This window comes from Gymnoscopelus microlampas, assembly GCF_963454915.1.
Source record: "Gymnoscopelus microlampas genome assembly, chromosome: 23".
In the NCBI taxonomy this organism is placed as follows: domain Eukaryota; kingdom Metazoa; phylum Chordata; class Actinopteri; order Myctophiformes; family Myctophidae; genus Gymnoscopelus; species Gymnoscopelus microlampas.
This window is the reverse complement of record NC_139960.1, coordinates 17,025,822-17,045,804: the sequence shown is the minus strand read 5'-3', so window position 1 is coordinate 17,045,804 and position 19,983 is coordinate 17,025,822. Positions and strand designations below refer to the sequence as shown.

At 42.3% G+C, this 19,983-nt stretch overlaps 1 protein-coding gene across 1 annotated transcript in view; it reads left to right on the top strand.

The window, feature by feature from the left end:
• Positions 1-3,539: 3,539 nt before the first annotated feature.
• The window catches only part of LOC311039567 (sodium- and chloride-dependent GABA transporter 1-like), a gene marked incomplete at both ends in the record, with an annotated part of 26,410 nt that continues 9,966 nt past the window's right edge, over positions 3,540-19,983 (top strand). The window contains 7 exons of the mRNA XM_084049507.1: positions 3,540-3,795; positions 8,380-8,511; positions 11,290-11,390; positions 12,937-13,046; positions 13,479-13,611; positions 19,247-19,381; positions 19,633-19,736. Coding sequence (XP_083905633.1) covers positions 3,540-3,795; positions 8,380-8,511; positions 11,290-11,390; positions 12,937-13,046; positions 13,479-13,611; positions 19,247-19,381; positions 19,633-19,736 — 971 coding nt within the window. The remainder of the gene's footprint in view (positions 3,796-8,379; positions 8,512-11,289; positions 11,391-12,936; positions 13,047-13,478; positions 13,612-19,246; positions 19,382-19,632; positions 19,737-19,983) is intronic.

Here is a 19,983-nt window from a genome sequence, read left to right as displayed (position 1 = left end):
TAGATTGTGTCAAAGGTCATGTCTCACCTAGACACTGGATCTGACACAAGTTTTGACCTGATGGTCACGATTCAATGTATCCCCTGAGCAAGCAGACAGGCTTTATTTTAGCTCAATGGTAAAAATGTCAGTACTTGTGCAGGAAACAGCGTTCAAATCTGGGGTAGAAGAGGAACGTTACATATCACAGCTTTAATGCAAAGCCTAACCTTAAGCCTATCCCCAAACCCCAAAACCCTCAACAACAAAGGACATAGCTCTCCATTTTTGGCACACATTTCAGAATTTTAACATTAGGATGGCCTTAGCATTCCCTCCTAGCTATAAACTGTAACTATTCAAGGAATCAGACCTGCAGTGGTCCTGGAAGTAAACTTTGTCTAACATCCGTCTTAATCACATGAGCCTGGCATCCCTATATTCTGGGGTGAACGTTTGGGGAAAATAGTCAATCTACAAGCTCACAACACGTTGGAAGGCGACACGTTGTGAGCTGGTAGATCGACAATATTTGGTGGAGGTTTGGTGCAGAGGGAAAACAATTCAGAATATTCTGCTTCAATTTAGATTGAATGTGCTTAACCTGTACAGTCTAAGCCATGGACTGTATACACAGACACTACTGTAAGGGAACCGGAATTTGAGTTATTTTAGCGCCAAATGTTTGGGAAATACATTTTTCAATTATTTTTGTTTTGAAACTTGGATCAGTCAGTCAGTAATGTTCTGATTCTGAATGAACTTCAAGGAAAGGCAAGGCCAGGCTGTTTTTATTTGTATAGCACATTTCAAAAACAAGGCAGTTCAATGTGCTTTACAGTTACAGGGCTGAAGGGAGAACAAACAAAGAAGATTGAAAAGAAAAGTACCTCAATCAAAGGCAGTGGCAAAATAAAGGTCTTTAGTTGTGTTTTAAAAGAAAAACAACACAGTTTTCCAGTCAGAATCAAACCAGCAGTGGTGGAAGAAATAGTGACTTTTTTACTTAAGTGAAAGTATACCAATACCACAATATAGAAATACTCTGTTACAAGTAAAAGTTCTGTATTCACATTTTACTTGAGTAAAAGTACAAAAGTATTGGAATGCAAATGTACTTAAAAGAGTTTTGGTGTGGAGGGGAAAAATTAGGGGACCAAGAAGAGACCCTTGGCTGACCCCGGTCAACCAAGTATTTACCGGGTGTTAATGGGTTAACCAGGGACAGATTGATTGATTGAATTTATTTGGTGATAAAAGGAAAGAGCACGTCATCACTTCCACACATGCAGCAGGCACGATATCACAGACGATACAAACACAATAAACCCTAAGGGCCCTATCTTGTGCGCCGCCTTTACCCCTTATGTCTAAACTGTATAGGCATTTTAAAATAGTGAAAATAGCCAATCTACATTGACATGTTGTGAGCTTGAAGATCGGCTATTTGAACTATTTTGAAATGTTTTCAAAACAATAAAAAATAAATGCCTATAAAGTTTAGGCATATTTCTATTGTGTTCCACTAAATCACTGTTTCCCAAAAACTGGGTCTCGTGGACACATTTTTTAAAAGCAGACTTGTTAACTTTGAGCCTAAATTAAAAAAATGTACCTATATATTTATTTTGCATTTTTCAGCCACTATATAATTACGCTGGTGTGTTTTTCTGCAGATAGATAGATCCCTCTGGCTGTATTTTGCTTTTGTTCCACTGTTTATGTTGACATTCCACTGTTTATATTGACATTCATCCCTTGCAGGGACTGGAAAGTCTTTGGGGGGGAGAGGGGGGGCTCGGCCGGAGCTCTTAATTGATCCCTTTGAACTTCAAAGGGGTAGTGCAGTGAGTTGATTGATTGATTGGGCCATAGAAATGTCAAACTCGTTACTGCTCTATCTAATCAATGAATGCATAAAGGACAGCAATCACTTCGATACCTGTCAGAGAGGAGAGGGGGGAGTTACACACACATCTGAAAAGCTACCTAGTCTGCCTTTAATATTGCATCAAAATCAGTTTAACCACTTTAAAGCTATGTGGACACACACACACACACACACACACACACACACACACACACGTGTGTGTGGTGTGTGTGTGGTCTCTGTGTGTGTGTGTGTGTGTGTGTGTGTGTGTGTGTGTGTGTGTGTGTGTGTGTGTGTGTGTGTGTGTGTGTGTGTGTGTGTGTGTGTGTGTGTGTGTGTGTGTGTGTGTGTAAGAAATCATTTCAACATTTTTGAATCATTTTGAAAAAAATGTTAAAGGAAGACCTCACCCATTTTCCAACTTATCTTCATATAATTGGTCCTCACTAAAGCTCATTATAATATGGTACCATTTTTGTCTACTCAGTCTGTGTCACAGAGGAGGGCTGTGGACAGTTCAGAAACCCACCTACTAGTGACATCATCGATTGAGAATCCAAGCTAATATGAACTGCAGGAAAGTTAGCATGCTATACTGGAAGCCATATCGTTCTTGTGTTAATAAATAAAACTAAAATTGTTAATAAAAAAAATATATATATATATATGTTTTTAAAATGGAAAAAAACCTGCCTAACAATGATGTCAGATTGGTTGAAAACGGGTGAAGTCGTCCTTTAACAAAATATTTTCAAATGTGGGTCTGCGGCCAAATACGGCCAAATAGCAATTTGGGGTCCTTCAGTCCAAAACTTGGAACTGCTCTGTAGAGAAACTGTCTAGAGCTGGGAATATTGTGACAGTCATTGTCTTCAGCAGTGGTTCTCAAAGTAGGGTCCAGGGACTCTCAGGGTTCCTTGAAGGGGTTCTAAATGGACCCTTACAAGTCTGTAGGTCAGACAGTATACAAATAAGGGGTGTCCTTGAAATGTAAAAGTTTGAGAACTGGTCTAAGGCTAAAAATAACATTCTTTAGGTATGAAGCATGCAAATAGAGTAATGAAGTCCTGACCTTACTCCCAATATGCCTGGGTCATGGCATTTTTTTGTATTGGAATTCCCCCCCAAAAAAAGAACGTTCTTTCTTCTTTGGATAAATTAATAGTGTTTGATGCTTCATATCCATTTGAGTAAACATTTTTTTTGAGTGGTGCCAACCACTCCTATACGTGACTTTGTCCGTGTGTCCGTATGTATGTATGTCTGTCCAATAAACAAACATTGATGACAACACGGGTGATGACAATACGGGGCTCATCAAAGGCACCACTCTCTTCACACAGGGTGTGATTTTTTTAATACAGTTGACGCGATCTAAGATTCCCCTATATGGGAAATCCAATACAAAATATAACGCTGTGACCCACGGGAATAGCGCCCTCTAGTGATGTCAGACTTTGGCGCTCTATAAACACTCCTGCCCACACGTACTAAACTGCGACAATTCTGTTTTATAATCTGCAGCTTCCCCACATCGTATCCAGTACCCGTCCATCGTTGTGAGTTCCAGCGTCCCGTAAAGAACCAGACTCGGGGGGGGAAGTGGCCCCAGCAGCCCGACACGGTTCGTCACAACCTCCGGAGGTCGTGACGGTGTCCCGGTGGTCGGGTCGACGACGGCGGCCTCGCGATGGGTAAGAAGACGGGACAGAACAACGCCGTGGCTATGAACTCTCCCGCGGTTAGGGAGGCTAAACAAGCGGTTCCCGTCGAGGATCCGGTGGCTGTGGCGCCCCCTGCGGACGAAAGTAAGGAGAAAAAAGAGGAGCCTCCGGACCGAGGCGCCTGGAAGGGCAAGTTCGACTTCCTGCTGTCGTGTGTGGGATACGCCATCGGCTTAGGAAACGTGTGGCGGTTCCCCTACCTGTGTGGGAAGAATGGTGGAGGTAAGTGAACGGGGGTGTTCTTCTCCTTGGTTGGGGGACTACCTCTTTCTTTGGTGTTTCACCCAAGTGGGCGTGGTTATATGCCTATCAATAAATCACAACAATGTTTTAGATAGGGCCCTTAGGGCTTTATCGTGTTTGTATCGTCTGTGATATCGTGCCTGCTGCATGACGTGCTCTTTCCTTTTATCACCAAATAAATTCAATCAATCAACTAGTCCCTAGTTAACCACTTAACACCCGGTAAATAAATACCACAACCTCACTAAAACTATATGCCAAAATCTAACCCTAACCCTAACCCTAACCTTAACCTTAACCTCACAAAAACTATACCTAACCCTAACCTTAACCCTAACCATAACCTCACTGAAACTATGCCTAAACCTAACCTTAACCTCACAGAAACTATGCCTAAACCTAACCTTAACCCTAAAACTATGCCTAAACCTAACCTTAACCCTAAAACTATGCCTAAACCTAACCTTAACCTCACAGAAACTATGCCTAAACCTAACCTTAACCCTAAAACTATGCCTAAACCTAACCTTAACCTCACAGAAACTATGCCTAAACCTAACCTTAACCCTAAAACTATGCCTAAACCTAACCTTAACCTCACAAAAACTATACCTAAACCTAACCTTAACCTCACAGAAACTATACCTAACCCTAACCTTAACCCTAACCATAACCTCACTGAAACTATGCCTAAACCTAACCTTAACCCTAAAACTATGCCTAAACCTAACCTTAACCTCACTGAAACTATGCCTAAACCTAACCTCAAAATCACACTCACGTGGGCAAAACACCGGCCCACGTTTCGGCCCAATTGGAAAGGAAATTAGAAGGAAAAAAAGAAAACACTGGACAGTTAGCGTGCTTTATAAAAAAATTGTACCATTTCTATCCTCACTAAAACTATATGCCAAAATCTAACCCTAACCCTAACCCTAACCTTAACCTTAACCTCACAAAAACTATACCTAACCCTAACCTTAACCCTAACCATAACCTCACTGAAACTATGCCTAAACCTAACCTTAACCTCACAGAAACTATGCCTAAACCTAACCTTAACCCTAAAACTATGCCTAAACCTAACCTTAACCTCACAGAAACTATGCCTAAACCTAACCTTAACCCTAAAACTATGCCTAAACCTAACCTTAACCTCACAGAAACTATGCCTAAACCTAACCTTAACCCTAAAACTATGCCTAAACCTAACCTTAACCTCACAAAAACTATACCTAAACCTAACCTTAACCTCACAGAAACTATACATAACCCTAACCTTAACCCTAACCATAACCTCACTGAAACTATGCCTAAACCTAACCTTAACCCTAAAACTATGCCTAAACCTAACCTTAACCTCACTGAAACTATGCCTAAACCTAACCTCAAAATCACACTCACGTGGGCAAAACACCGGCCCACGTTTCGGCCCAATTGGAAAGGAAATTAGAAGGAAAAAAAGAAAACACTGGACAGTTAGCGTGCTTTATAAAAAAAATGTACCATTTCTATCATGAGTATTTCTTCACCAATTATATGAAGATAGGTTGAAAATGGGTGTCGTCCTTTGAACCCTGTAGCATCCCCATTCTGAGGGGAACATTAGCCGAAAATAGGGAAGAGGTTTGGTGTACATTTCTGAAAATAGTTACACATTAACATGAATCCAACACTGATGATAGTGCTGTCAAACAAGTCTATGAAGTAATCTATGAAATCTATGAAAAACGCAACACAATTTTATACAACATGTAGTGCTTCATCTCTCAACCTTAGCTTCATCTCTCCCTCAGCTAAGGGGTCCTTGTCCTGAAAAACGTTGAAGACCCCTGATCCAGTCTGTTGGACTGTTATTCTGTCTGATGGCAAAAGAACCCAAACATGGACACATGCACAGACAAACAGACACACACTTGTCCCATGCACTGATCCCATGCACTGATTCCATACTGCATAACATTATATATTATAGATTGGAAAACCAATAACATGATCTGTTGGTTTGCTCCAGATGACCTACATGATTTGTTGGTTTGCTCCAGATGACCTTGCCGCGCCACAACATCACAATATCTGCTGTGAAAAGGGTCCATAAAGCCCGGTTTATACTATATACAAATCCTATATTAAAATTGCCTTAAGGGAGGACCACGTTGTCACGCACATGTCACCAAAAATAAATGTTTTGGCAAGACCCCTGCGTAGGGTATTATTCACACATTTGGGTGCAGCGTCCGCCCCATACACACCCATTAATGTCCCCCCTCTCCCCCTCCCCCTCATGGGTAACTGGGTGTGTATGGGGCGGATGCATGCTGCACGCGAATGTGTGAGTGTGGCCTCAGATAGTGAGTGCAGGGAGTAGTGCTTAAAGGGATGGTCCCCCCCCCAAAAAAAACACTTTTTTTTCTATCGATTAGTCACCCCATGGAGACTTGAATTCATGGATATGTTTTTGTTTTTGTCACATTCCTAAGCCAATAATTTGATGACCGGCAGCGGTTCCAGTAGGAGACACAAAGAGTCTCCTTTGTGTCTCCTTACCAGAACCGCTGCCTACCGGTTCACTGGTCATCAAATTATTGGCTTAGGAATGCGACAAAAACATAAAAATACCCATGAATTCAAGTCTCCATGGGGTGACTTATCGATAGAAAAAAAGCGTTTTTTTTCATGACAGTCTTGACTCAATGTCAGCAAATGTAAAACCGGTTGCAAAGAAATCTGCTGGACTCTGACCTATGTGTGTCTTGAGACGCAAGTGAGAAGTGTTGTTCAAACATGTTTTTTTCTTCCATCGTGCGCAACATTTACGTAATTCGATTAAATTCAAAACCTAGAGTTGTTAATCCATTAAGACCGGGAACGCATCTGTGTCATTTTAAGATGTATTTGGCTATGTTCAAAGTGATCTTTTTTACTTCGATCTGTGCTTCTGGGGGTCCCTAGAACAACATAGTTTGAGATGGGGGTCCGTGGCCAAATACATATAATTTTGGGGGTCCTTGACATGGAAAAGTTGGAGCACCACTGATATAGCCACATACTGTTAGGATTTAGGAAACATTTTCAGATATGTATTTGGCCGTGGACCCCCATCGCAAAATGTTTTGTTCCAAGGACCCCCCAGAACAAATGTTTGCTTTAAAAAATACATTTATTCAAAGATTTACACACTTACACATTTTCAAGATTTTTCTAAAATAGCAGATCTACAAGCTCGTAGCGCAGCACTCAGTGCCGTGCTACGAGCTTGTATTATATATCTTGTATATCTGCTATTTTTCAATAGCCAAAGAAATCTTAAAATGACACAGATGCGTTCCCTGTCTTAATGGCTTAATGCCCTCATTTCATCCCGCCTAGATTATTATAATACTCTCTCATGTCTCAGTAAAGGCTCCATACAACGCATACAACGCTTATGTTTGCAGTTAGTGCAGAATGCAGCTGCCAGACTCATTACTGGTACACTAGAGGTCGGCTTGGAACAAATAACCCCAGATTTAGCTGATCTACACTGGCTGCCGGTCATTTTTAGAATGTATTTGAAGCTTTTATTGTCAACATTTAAAGCTCTCAATGATCTGGCACCTGGCTACCTTGTAGAGATGCTGAAACCCTTATAATCCTGTCCGTAGCCTGAGGTCCTCTGACTCGGCTCTTCTAGTTGTCCCTAAGTCAAGGTTGGTTGACCAGACCAAGGGTCACCGGGCCTTTGCCATCAACAGCCTGCCATTTGACCTCAGGCTTGGTAGCTCAACTACTTTTCATAAAAACTCTTTTAAAAAAACTAATTCTATAGGAAAGCCTTTTTAATGGCAATAATTTGGTGCAACGGTGATGATGTTGGCCTAATTTGTTGTCACTGTCTTGTGTAAATTATTTTCAAGTTGTTGCACGAATTGCTTCTTTGTTAATTGTTTTTATTCTTGTAAAGCACTTTGTGACATTGTTAATAAAGGTTCTATATCGTCTCTGTCGGTGGGATCCTCATATGTCCAAAACTGTTACTTTTCAGGATTCTAATTCAAAACGTATCAAAAGCAGCAGATCTGCAAGCTCGAAATGCGGCACGAAACGACGCGTTTCGAGCTTGCAGATACTTTTGATGCTCAAAAAGTTTAAATATGGAGATAGGATGTTTCTGCCCGAAAGCGACGATATAAATAAAGATTTATTATTATCATTATTATAATTATAATCATTATAATCATCATCATCATTTCAATACCTCATACCAATGAGGTATCTAGGTTTCTATATCTATGCACAGATTCATAGATACCTCATGCTGGCCTCTGCAGTTCATTGGAGCGACCTGTCAGAATTGTGTAAAAATATCCCGTTATATTTTGATACAACTAGATTCTGCCAAGTCCCGTAAAAGACACACTGTGATTGGCCAGTAGTCAGGAGGCTTGCCTTCTCCAAAATGGCGCTCGTAATACAGAAGCCTCAGAGCCGGAGGAGGCGTCTACCTTCATACGTCTATGGTTTCTATATCTATGCATGCACAGACTTACCAAACTGTTCCTTCCGTCTCTGGTCACGCGACAGGGGCGTTCCTGATCCCGTACTTCCTGACCCTGGTGTTTGCCGGGATCCCTCTCTTCCTGCTGGAGACCTCCCTGGGACAGTTCACCTCGGTGGGGGGTCTGGGGGTGTGGAGGCTCTTGCCTATGATGAAAGGTGAGAGTTGGTTACATACACAAGTTGCCACCCCCTAGTGCAAGGGTTCCCAAACTTTTCAGGCCGCGACCCAAAAGCAGTGGTGGAAAAAGTACTTGCATGTTCTACTGAAGTAAAAGTATCAATACTGAAATGTATTAATACTCTGTTACAAGTACAAGGCCTGTGTTTAAAATGTTACGTACTTGAGTAAAAGTACAAAAGTATTGGCATCAAAATATACTTTATACCAAAAGTACTAACATGTTTGAAAATAGCAGATCTACAAGCTCACGTGTTGCTTTGCGACGCGTTGTGAGCTTGTAGATCGGCTATTTTCAAATAGCCTATGTATACATTAGGGCTAAAGTGGTTAATGTATGTCTCATATTATCATAATTTATATCTGAAAAGTAACTAGTAACTGAAGTTGTCAAATAAAAGTAGTGGTGTAAAAGTCCTATATTTTCCTCTGAGATGTAGTGGAGTAGAAGTAAAAGTACTGAAAACTGGAAATACTCAAGTAAAGTGAAAACACGTCAAAATTGTACTCACGTACAGTACTTGAGTAAATGTACGTAGTTACTTTACACCACTGCCCAAAAGTCATTACATTTTTACTTTAGAAATGTGCAGATATACTTATACTGTATGTTGGTTTGTTTACTGTTGAGAAAACAAGGTTGGACATTAAGCTAATCATCTGGGGACCCCCCAAAATTCCCCATTGGGAACACTGCCCTAGCGTTCACATTTAACCTCAAATTCTGTTCTTCTATGCTTTTATTTCCTCCACCACTGAATGTTTTTTTTTGCAGAATGATCAGATTTTAGATCGACGCAGACACTCACCCCCCCCCCCCCCCCCCCCTGCAACCATATATTCATTAACCACTTTAATACTGGCTTCCTCCCTACAGTGATCTGGGCATGTCATTACAGAATGCAGTGGCTGGGCGGCAGTGAGGGGACAGTGAGGGGCGGCAGTGGCTTAGGGGTAGAGTGGCCGGGTAGAGTGAACAGGAAAACCGCAAGGTTCCCCGTTCGATCCTGGGCTGGGGGGGCTCCCCCAGAGTTAGTGTCGAAGTGTCCTTGAGCAAGACGCTGAACCCCTCATTGCTCCCGATGAGCAGGTTGGTGCCTTGCATGGTTTCCTCTGCCATCGGAGTATGAATGTGTGTGTGTGAACGGGTCAATGTAAAGCGCTTTGGATTAATTTACCATTTACAGGCTAAACTGTTAAAAGTACAAGAATAGTCGATGTACAACTTTATCAGGCTGGTCACTTTGTGGTCACACAAAAAGTGGGAACTTTTTATAACCTTAGTTTTTTTTATTTTTAGCGGCGCTAGCCGCTCTATACCTAAACTGCTCTATACCTGACTTTGTCCGTGTTCACCGTCAACGTTGTGATTGGTCAGGTCCGTCAACAAAGTGATTGGTCAAGCTTCACGTGACACGTGACTATAAACACATTCTAAACACATATCGATGACAAAATGTATCAAAGGCGCCGCTACCTTCACACAGGGTGTGATTTTTTATTAAATGATGCCTTTTGGCTGGGTGATATGTAGCCGGTCTGGGCCTTTTCAGCAGACCCTCGGTACGACTCTGTGTTGTGTTGTAGGTGATGATTGACAAGGGGACTTGGGTTTTGTCTTTAGCCGAAACTGGAGGCGTATTTATTTCTCGGCATGAAATAAAGACACAATAATGCAGCAGCATTAACACACATGGACGTCTGCAACACACCAGTCTGTAGTGGTAAAAATACGCCATTTAAGCTTGCTGCAGGTGCTGTGTGTGAGTCCTCACAAGTGCTGCTAAACAGTAAACTTAGCAAAAGTTCTCTAAAACACTCAAACCTTTACAAAACAATTACACAGCAACACATTAGCACCATAGAATGATAGTATAACCTCGTTTCACAGTTTAACATTGTATAAACAATGTAAACAACTTTTAGAACAGCAATCTACCAAGAGCACAGGACAAACTCTCCTCACCTCAGTCTGCCAAACAAACAACTGAGGGAGAGAGGGTGCAACGCAGGTAAATGACGTCACTGCAGGAGGAAGTGAAGACTTCAAAATAAAAGTATTTGCTCCCAAAACGATCTTTTGTAGTAAACATTACAAAATAAAAGTCAGTCAGCAATGCCGACATACGATAACGTATAGATCAGGCTTCCGTGTCTGAGGGTCCAAACGGATTGATTGATTGATTGATTGATTGATTGATTGATTGATGTAGTAAGACATGAGAAACAGTAGCCTACATGGAACTGGAAGTACAATTTGTCCAAACTGCACACGCGTTTAGAAATCAGATATTGTTATGATTAGACTGACCTTTATCTGCTTGACCCAGTTCATACATATACGTGTTGAATCATCATCCATGATGTACGCACAGACGTCTTCGCTGGCTGGGTCATGTGTGCCGTATGGAGGATGGCAGAATCCCTAAAGACCTCCTCTACGGAGAACTTGCCTCGGGAAAAAGGCCACGAGGGCGGCCACAACTGCAATGTTTCGTGGTCACTCGTTCTGTTCTTTTCCATGTCTCATATCCTCTGGTCACGGCCTGAAAAGTTTAGGAAGGGAACCCTTGATCTAAACAAACAACTAAACAAACAATGACATTGATTCAATGTCATTGTTTGTTTATTTGTCAGGGGTTTATTTGTTTGTTTATTTATCAGGGTGGCGGTCTGGGGACCCACTTTGGCTGATGACGTCTCTCTCTCTCTCTCTCTCTCTCTCTCTCTCTCTCTCTCTCTCTCTCTCTCTGTAGGTGTCGGCCTGGCGGCGGTCATTCTGTCCTTTTGGCTGAATATATATTATATTATCATCATCGCCTGGGCGCTTTACTATCTGTTCAACTCCTTTGCATCGGTAAGTTACTCATATATTTTACATATCTGCTTTTCTGTCGGCACTACCCCATACTGCAGCGTCACACGAAATCATCAAAAGTAGCAGATCTACAATCTCGAGCTTGCATATCTGCTACTTTTGCGGTTTTTGAATTTGAATCCTGAAAAGTAACAGTTCTGGAAATATGTATGTGTTTTCCACCCGACAGAGAAGATATAGTATATCATGTATATAATATGCGTATATCGATATATACTAGGTTTGAGGATAAAGCAAGAGAGGCGAGGTTGAGATGTTGCAGAGGAAGTCACAGACAGAGGAAGTCACAGACAGACGGACGGACGGACGGACGGACGGACGGACGGATGGACGGGCGCCGGGCGGACGGACGGACGGACAGACGGACAGACAGACACAGACAGACAGACAGACTCTCTCCACTGAGGGTTTGATGACTGTAGTTGAAAGCTCTTTAGAACTCCAGACAAGACACTTGAAACACTCTTGGATCTGATGATTTTCTCGTCTATGACACACACACAGTCAGGTTTAAAGCAGTGGTTCTCTGGGTTTAAGTGAAATTAGCTGATCTACAAGTTCTACTCTAAAGTTCTAAAGCTATTTTGTGTGAAGAGATTTTAGTGTCGATGGACAAAAGTAGGGGGCCTAGTATTGACCCCTGGAGGACTCCGGTCTACTAGGGTTTAAGCTTGAGGACCCTCTTGAAAACGAGATGATAGAGAGTAGAGTAGAGTAGAGTAGAGTAGAGTAGAGTAGGTCTATATAATATAGCTAGTACATCTGCAGTGGTTGGAGGTAGTCTCTCCACTCTTCCATTGAGACATTAAAGGAGTAGTTCACCCAAAAAAAAATACTTATTTTCTATCAATGACACACCTCATATGAAGCCTTGAATTAATGGAGATTGTTTTGTTTTTGTCGCATTCCTGAGCCAATAATTTGATGACTGGCGGACTCAATTGAGTCGCAATTGAGTTCATGGGGTGTGTGTAATTGATAGAAAATAAGTAATTGTTTGGGTGAACTACTCCTTTAAGACCCTGGGTAGGACACCTACTGATTGACCATGTCAATAAAGTTATTTGAAACAGAGGACGAGACACTATGCACTGCCATCTTTATTGTAGTTCGGACATGTTGTCTCTGTCGGTAGAGAGACAATGGACATAACACGGATTGTAGCTTTAAACGAAAGACTGTTTCTGAATGAAGGATCAATGGTGATAAAAGCAAGTAACGAAATAGAAATAGAGTGTGTGTGTGTGTGTGTGTGTGTGTGTGTGTGTGCTCGCGCATGCGCGCATGCATGCAGACACGCGGGCGAGCTTGTGTGCATGCATGCGTGCGCCCGTGAGTTACTTTTCTTTTTTTCTTTCTCTTCTGCACTGTAACTGTATCTCTTAATTTGTACGTCTTTTCTTTTATGCATCCCAATGTCCTAATTTTGTTTCCGTTGCTTGATGTTCTGCGTAAAGCACAATTGAATTGCCTTGTTGTTGAAATGTGCAATGGAAATTAAACTGCCTTGCCTTGCCTTGCCTAGGAACTACCGTGGCAGAGCTGTGATAACCCCTGGAACACCGACAAATGTTTTTGCAACTACAGTCTGACAGACACCACCAACCTGACCAGCGCTGTCACAGAATTCTGGGAGTAAGTGTGTGTGTTTTGTCTGTATCACTGATGACCAAACGTCCCCCAAGTATAGTAGAATTCGTAGAATATAGTAGAATATTTTTTGGCTTTAGGCTTACGTTTGAAAATGTCCCAAAATGGTAAAAACCTTTACTGAGGTTACGTTTAGAAATAAGGTTAGGTTTAGGCATAGTTTTTACTGAGGTTACGTTCAGGAATAAGGTTAGGTTTAGGCATAGTTTTACTGAGGATAAGGTTAGGAATAAGGCTAGGTTTAGGCATAGTATTACTGAGGTTATGTTTAGGAATATCTGGTGGCGACCGTTCCGAGGTCGCCGGATTTGACCCGGAGTGAGCGTGTTTTGGGGCGAGCGTTCATACAAAGTGTGTGTGTGTGTGTGTGTGTGTGTGTGTGCGGGCGTGCGTGTGTGTGTGCGTGCGTGCGTCCAGGCGGAACATGCACCAACTGTCCAGTGGTCTGGAGGAGCCCGGCGAGGTGCGTTGGCCCCTGGTCGGGACACTGGCCCTGGCCTGGATCCTGGTCTACTTCTCCATCTGGAAGGGAGTCGAATGGACAGGGAAGGTCAGACTGCTTCTCTCTCTCTCTCTCTCTCTCTCTCTCTCTCTCTCTCTCTCTCTCTCTCTCTCTCTCTCTCTCTCTCTCTCTCTCTCTCTCTCTCTCTCTCTTGTAGTTGTAGTAGCTATTTTCACAATATTTATCAGTGGAACCGAGTCAAACTAAATGTAATGCCTCAACTCCTACAATTCCAAGTGCTTGTCTGGGCCGGGGGTCCCCAGATCAGATATGTTTTGGGGGGTCGCAGCCTGAAAAGTTCGGGAAGCTATAAAGGTGATGAGTGATGTTTCAGCTTCAGATGCTTCAGGCTTGCAGAACAAGATGAAACCAGGCAGTATCACACCACAAGTTCTGAACTTAATCAGAATATATATATAGAGAACAGTATTAGACACATATGAGGTCACCAGAAGATATGAGACAAAAGAACAGATATGAGACAAAAGAACAGAATGCGTGAGAACAAAACATGCATCTCGTCATCACTGAGCACAGACGTCAGTCTATCTGATAAAGTACAGTAGTAGTATGTGCTGCTTACGCAGATGTATGCATGACGCATGATTCAATATATGTATGAACTGGGTCAAGCAGATCAAGGTCAGCCTAATCATGACAGTGATAAAAGGAAAGAGCACATCAGCAACAACATATAGCACACACGATAAAAACACATAGCCCTGAGGCTTATTTCCATTGTGGTTAGAAAAACACAGAACAGTCACGTTATAAAAAAGACAACTACACATAACAGATAGTGTTGCCATGTCCACTTATTATAAGCTATTATAGGCTTGTTTTTCTGTAAAGTTGCTTGTAAATATTGATAGTTTTGGGCTTCTTCCGAAAGTGTGCTTATTTGGGCTTGCCGTCTAATGTTGTTTAAATCAGTGGTTCTCAAACTATTTCATGTCAAGGAGAAGGACTCCCAAATTAATTTGTATTTGTTTGTGGCCCCATATTAGATTTGTGTAAAATGTCCCAAAATATCCCACTTTTTCTTCAAAACCTTTTTGAAAATGGTAGATCTACAAGCTCACAACGCATTGCATCACAACGCATTGCATCACAACGCGTTGTGAGCTTGTAGATCGGCTATTTTCAAATAGCCGATGTATATAGGCTAGGTTATTTCTCTCGCAGAATCTGGCAGCACTGATAACAAACTGTGACGCAATTAACAGCATCAGGCAGCAGCAGCATTACAGTTTACTGGCAAACAGTCAACGTTACCACACTTTGTAGAGAGGTTTGCGGTCCAGTGTCCTATGCTGGATTACACCAGTCGGCCTCATGGTGGCACTATAACAGTCCACTTACGTTTCTGCCTCTAACTCTTGAACCTAGGTCTAGAATAAAAATGTCCTTGGATAACTTGGAACATGACGCAACTCCCCATATAGGCCATGCTAAGGAGCCCCTGAAGGGACATTACTAGGTAGATTGTTTTAAGGGTAGGTACATTTTTGCCCATACATGGAGATCTCTGGCTAGATTTTTTAGAATGGCGTTGGTACACATGATCTCTGGACCCATGTGATGAAAACGCATCATCTTGCTAGTCCATACTGTTTGGCTTCCGAAGTTAGTGGGAGTTAAAAACAAAGCTTCTATCGGGAACGCAGGATTTGATCAGCACCACATTTTAATTGCATGTTGCATGAACTCCAACGCTAATCCATTTTAAGCTGTTTTAAAACAAATCTTTGCTTTGTTTGCTATCATAACGGATAGAAGGTGTGGACAGGCCGTGAGACTCTGCCAATGCATCAGCTTAAATTCCTTGACAACATTAGAACTGCAGATATCTGAATATTCATATATCATCAATAATATAGAAGCATGAAGAACAAGAACCAACACTTTTCCTTGGTAAGATTAGGTGGAAATACGTTTTCCTGATAGATTTGTTTTCCAGGACTCTGCTTCTCTGTATATGTCATAATGCTGTCTACATCCTTCCATTCTCTAATATTTTTATTCACCTCGAAAAAAATAATAATATTCTAGACTATTATTTACGCCAACTCATGGGTGATGAATTGAGCGCAAGACACGCGTGAGCAGAATCACATTTGAACATTCTTCGGCGAGGATAATTGGATTTCAACGTGTGTGCTGGAAGCAGAGAATAAAAACAATTCCCCAAGGCCCTGGCCTTGATGGACATTAGCAATTAAATATAATCGTTATGCTTCAAAGGCCGGGAGCTACGCTGAACAAGCTCTGTGAAGCTTTCTAGGGCGAAGGGAGACGTGGAAATATTTTATGAACTGGTGATGTTTTCTTTTTTTTTTCACTCATTTTGTGCAACATGGTATACAATTACCTTTGTTTTCCTGTGCCTTGGACTTTTCATGATTTAAGGCAGATAGCTTAATTGCTTGTAATAGAGAACCGAAGTCTGACATCACTGCCAGTAGAGGCCGCTATCCCCCCTGGGTCACAGTATTATTTCTTCCATTGAAAATACCATATGGTCTCACTTAGCATTGTGTCATATAATACCTCTGTTCCAAAAATAAACAAATGAGCCCGCTCACAATGCTCCAGCTCACAGCTCATTGTGAGCTTGTAGATCTGCTATTTTCAAATAGCTGAAATGTATATAGGGCTGAAGTGGTTAATGTATGTTTTGTAATTTGGAGTGGTTAATGTATGTTTTGTAATTTGGAGCTCCAAAGATGGACAAACCCTGCTGAAGGACGGTGTGGGAATTCCAGATGGCGAGAACACTTCCAGGAGCTCCTAAATAGAGACACTACAGTTGAACTGGAAACCATCAACCAGATTCCTCAGCGTCCTATTATGGAGCATTTGGGAGACCCTCCCACTGAAAATGAGGTCGGGGATGCCATCAGGAAACTGAGTAACAACAAGGCCTCTGGACCTTGTCAAAATCTGGGATAAGGATGAAATACCAGCTGAGGTCAGGGACGCCCTGATTATCACCATCTTCAAGAAGGGAGATAAGGCAGACTGTGGCAATTACAGCATCTCCCTCCTGTCTACAACAGGCAAAGTATTGGCTTGCATACTGGCCAACCGGCTACTGCCACTGTCAGAAGACATCCTCCCAGAGTCACAGTATGGCTTTCGTCCCGGAAGAGGAACCTCCGACATGATTTTTGCAGCTCGTCAACTGCAGGAGAAATGTCGTGAACAACACCTACCCCTCTACATGGCGTTCATCGACCTCACAAAGGCCTTTGACTCCGTGAACAGAACTGCCCTCTGGTGTGCCCTCTCCAAGATCGGATGCCCAGACAAGTATCTGAGGATCTTGCGTCTGTTGCATGATGACATGACAGCGACTGTAGTTGGAAATGGTGGCTTAGAAACTGCTCCTTTCAGAGTAGACACTGGTGTTAAGCAGGGCTGCATCAATGCGCCAACCCTGTTTCGCCATCTTCATCTCAGCCATCCTCCACCTCACCAGCCAAAACCTACCTGAGGGAGTCAAGCTCACATACAGGACCGACGGCGGGCTCTTCAACCTGAACAGGTTTAGGGCAAAAAGCAAGGTGCTCACATCCTCCATTACTGAGCTCCAGTATGCAGATGACAATGCCCTAGTTGCTCAATCTGAAGCGGATCTCCAGAACATCTTGGATGCCTTTGCCAGAGCTTATCGACTCCTGGGACTTGACATCAATACCAAGAAAACTCAGGTCCTGTACCAACCAGCTCCTGACACACCCTCCCAACCCCCCACAATTTACGTGGAAAACAACATCCTGGGAAATGTGGATCAATTTGCCTACCTTGGCAGTCTTCTTTCCACGAGAGCTGTCATTGACGCAGAGATTCACCACCGCATAGGGTGTGCCAGTGCAGCCTTTGCTAGGTTGAGGAGGTGAGGGTTTGAGAATCGGGACATCCAGACCAACATCAAACTCCTTGTGTATCAAGCTGTAGTTCTGCCCACTCTGCTCTATGGGGCTGATAGCTGGACCACCTACAGCAGACATCTGAAAGCCCTGGAGCAGTACCACCAGCCATGTCTCCGCAAGATCCTCAGGATCAGTTGGGAAGATAGGCGAACCAACATCAGCGTTCTGAAGGAAGCCAACATCCCCAGTATCACCACAACCATCACTCGGCACCAGCTACGGTGGACAGGCCATGTCATACGCATGCCTAACTACCGCCTTCCAAAACAAATGCTGTATGGTCAGCTGAAGGAAGGACAGCGCACTCAAGGGGGGCAGAAATGGATGTACAAAGACAACATCAAAACACACCTGAGAAAGTGTCGCTTTAGCCTCAGCAATTCGGAGGAGGCTGCCCTCCAGAGAGACATGTGGAGCAGGATGGTCCATGAAGGCACAGCACACCATGAAAAGGACCTCCACCGTGCCGCAGAAGCAAAGAGGCAACGCGAAAGGAGAGATCTTCCACCAAAACAGCTCCTCACACCACCACCACTACCCAGTCAACCATTCACATATGCCCCCACTGCAATAGAGACTGTGGATCAAGGATCGGCCTCTACAGCCACCTGAAGACCCACAGATGACCAGACCCACCGACAGGAGGACAATCATACTCGTTTCGAGTGATCGCCGATGATGATGATGAATTATAATCAAAATCTGCAAAGTAACTAGTAACTAAAGTTTTCAAATAATTGTAATGAAGTAAAAGCACAATATTTGGTTCTGAAATGTAGTGGAGTATAAGCAAAAGTATTGGAAATTGGAAATACTCAAGTAAAATAGAAATACCTCAAAAATGTAATTAAGTACAGCACTTGAGTAAATGTACTTAGTTCCTTTACACACTGGTTCTTATATGACGCAATTGTAGATGACCCTATGGTATTTTCAATAGAAACAATACTTCCGTCACCCAGGGGATAACGGAGTGACGTCAGGACTTTGATACTCTAGTGTGTTGACGCTGCAGCAGAGAACATTAACTCCTTTAAAGGGTAAGACCACTTTGGTAGAGGTTTGGGTTGTGTAGTTACCTTGCCATGATGTAACTCCAAAGGTGGGCAAGAAATAAAAAATAATTGCTCCATTGATTAGAAATTGATAATTCAAAATATGCTCCTCATTGACTTACATTGTACGGTAAAACAGCTCTCAAAGTCACTCTTTTAGCACATAAATTAACCCAAACATAGCTGATTCAGACAATATAGAGCATCACCAAACCCAGTACTGTTTGTTTTTTTAATAAAAATGTCAACTTCCTGTTGATTTTACTATTTGAAGATCTGGATCCGGATCCGCCGATCCAGTCCGGGTTTTCTAATTATCAAAAATGCCAAAATCAACAGGAAGTTGACATTTTTATAAAAAAAAAAAACAGTACTGGGTTTGGTGATGTTCTATATTGTCTGAATCAACTTTGTTTGCGTTCGTTTTTGTGCTAAAAGAGTGACTTTGAGAGCAGTTTTACCGTACAATGTAAGTCAATGAGGAGCATATTTTGAATTATCAATTTCTAATCAATGGAGTAATTATCTTTTATTTCTTGTCCACCTTTGGTGTTACATCATGGCAAGGTAACTACACAACCCAAACCTCTACCAAAGTGGTCTTGCCCTTTAAAGGCCCAATATGGAATATTTGTAACCATAGTAAAGACGGGTTATAATAATGTGTTTCTATGGATCTCGTCTTTGTGTCAGGTGGTGTATTTCTCGGCCACCTACCCCTACTTCATGCTGATCATCCTGTTCGTCCGTGGGGTCACTCTGCCTGGAGCTATAGACGGCATTAAATTCTACATCACACCAGACTTCAATAAGCTCCTCAAATCTGAGGTAAACACGCACGCACGCACGCACGCACGCACGCACGCACGCACGCACGCACAACTTTTTAAATTAATATTTTAATGCAGCACAGCAGTCAGTCATCAGTCAGTCAGTCATCAGTCAGTCAGTCAGTCAGTCAGTCAGTCAGTCAGTCAGTCAGTCAAACAATGTACCTTTGTTTGAGTGATGCTTTGCATTAAAGGGATTTTCAGGTTATGATTTAGGACAAATCATTGTGTTTGCGTCCTTCTTGTCAGGTGTGGCTGGATGCAGCCACTCAGATCTTCTTCTCCTACGGTCTGGGTCTAGGATCTCTGATCGCCCTGGGAAGCTACAACACATACCACAACGATGTGTACAAGTAAGTACACAACACATACACATACCAAAACGATGTGTAAGTAAGTACACATACACATACATACTGTAACACATAGATCTGCTATTTTCAAACATTTTAGTACTTTTACTTATGGTACTTTAAGTACATTTTGATACCAATACTTTTGTACTTTTACTCAAGTACAAATTGAATTCTGGACTTACTTGTAATACTACTTGTAACAGAGTACTTTTACATTGCAGTATTGATACTTTTGCTTAAGTAA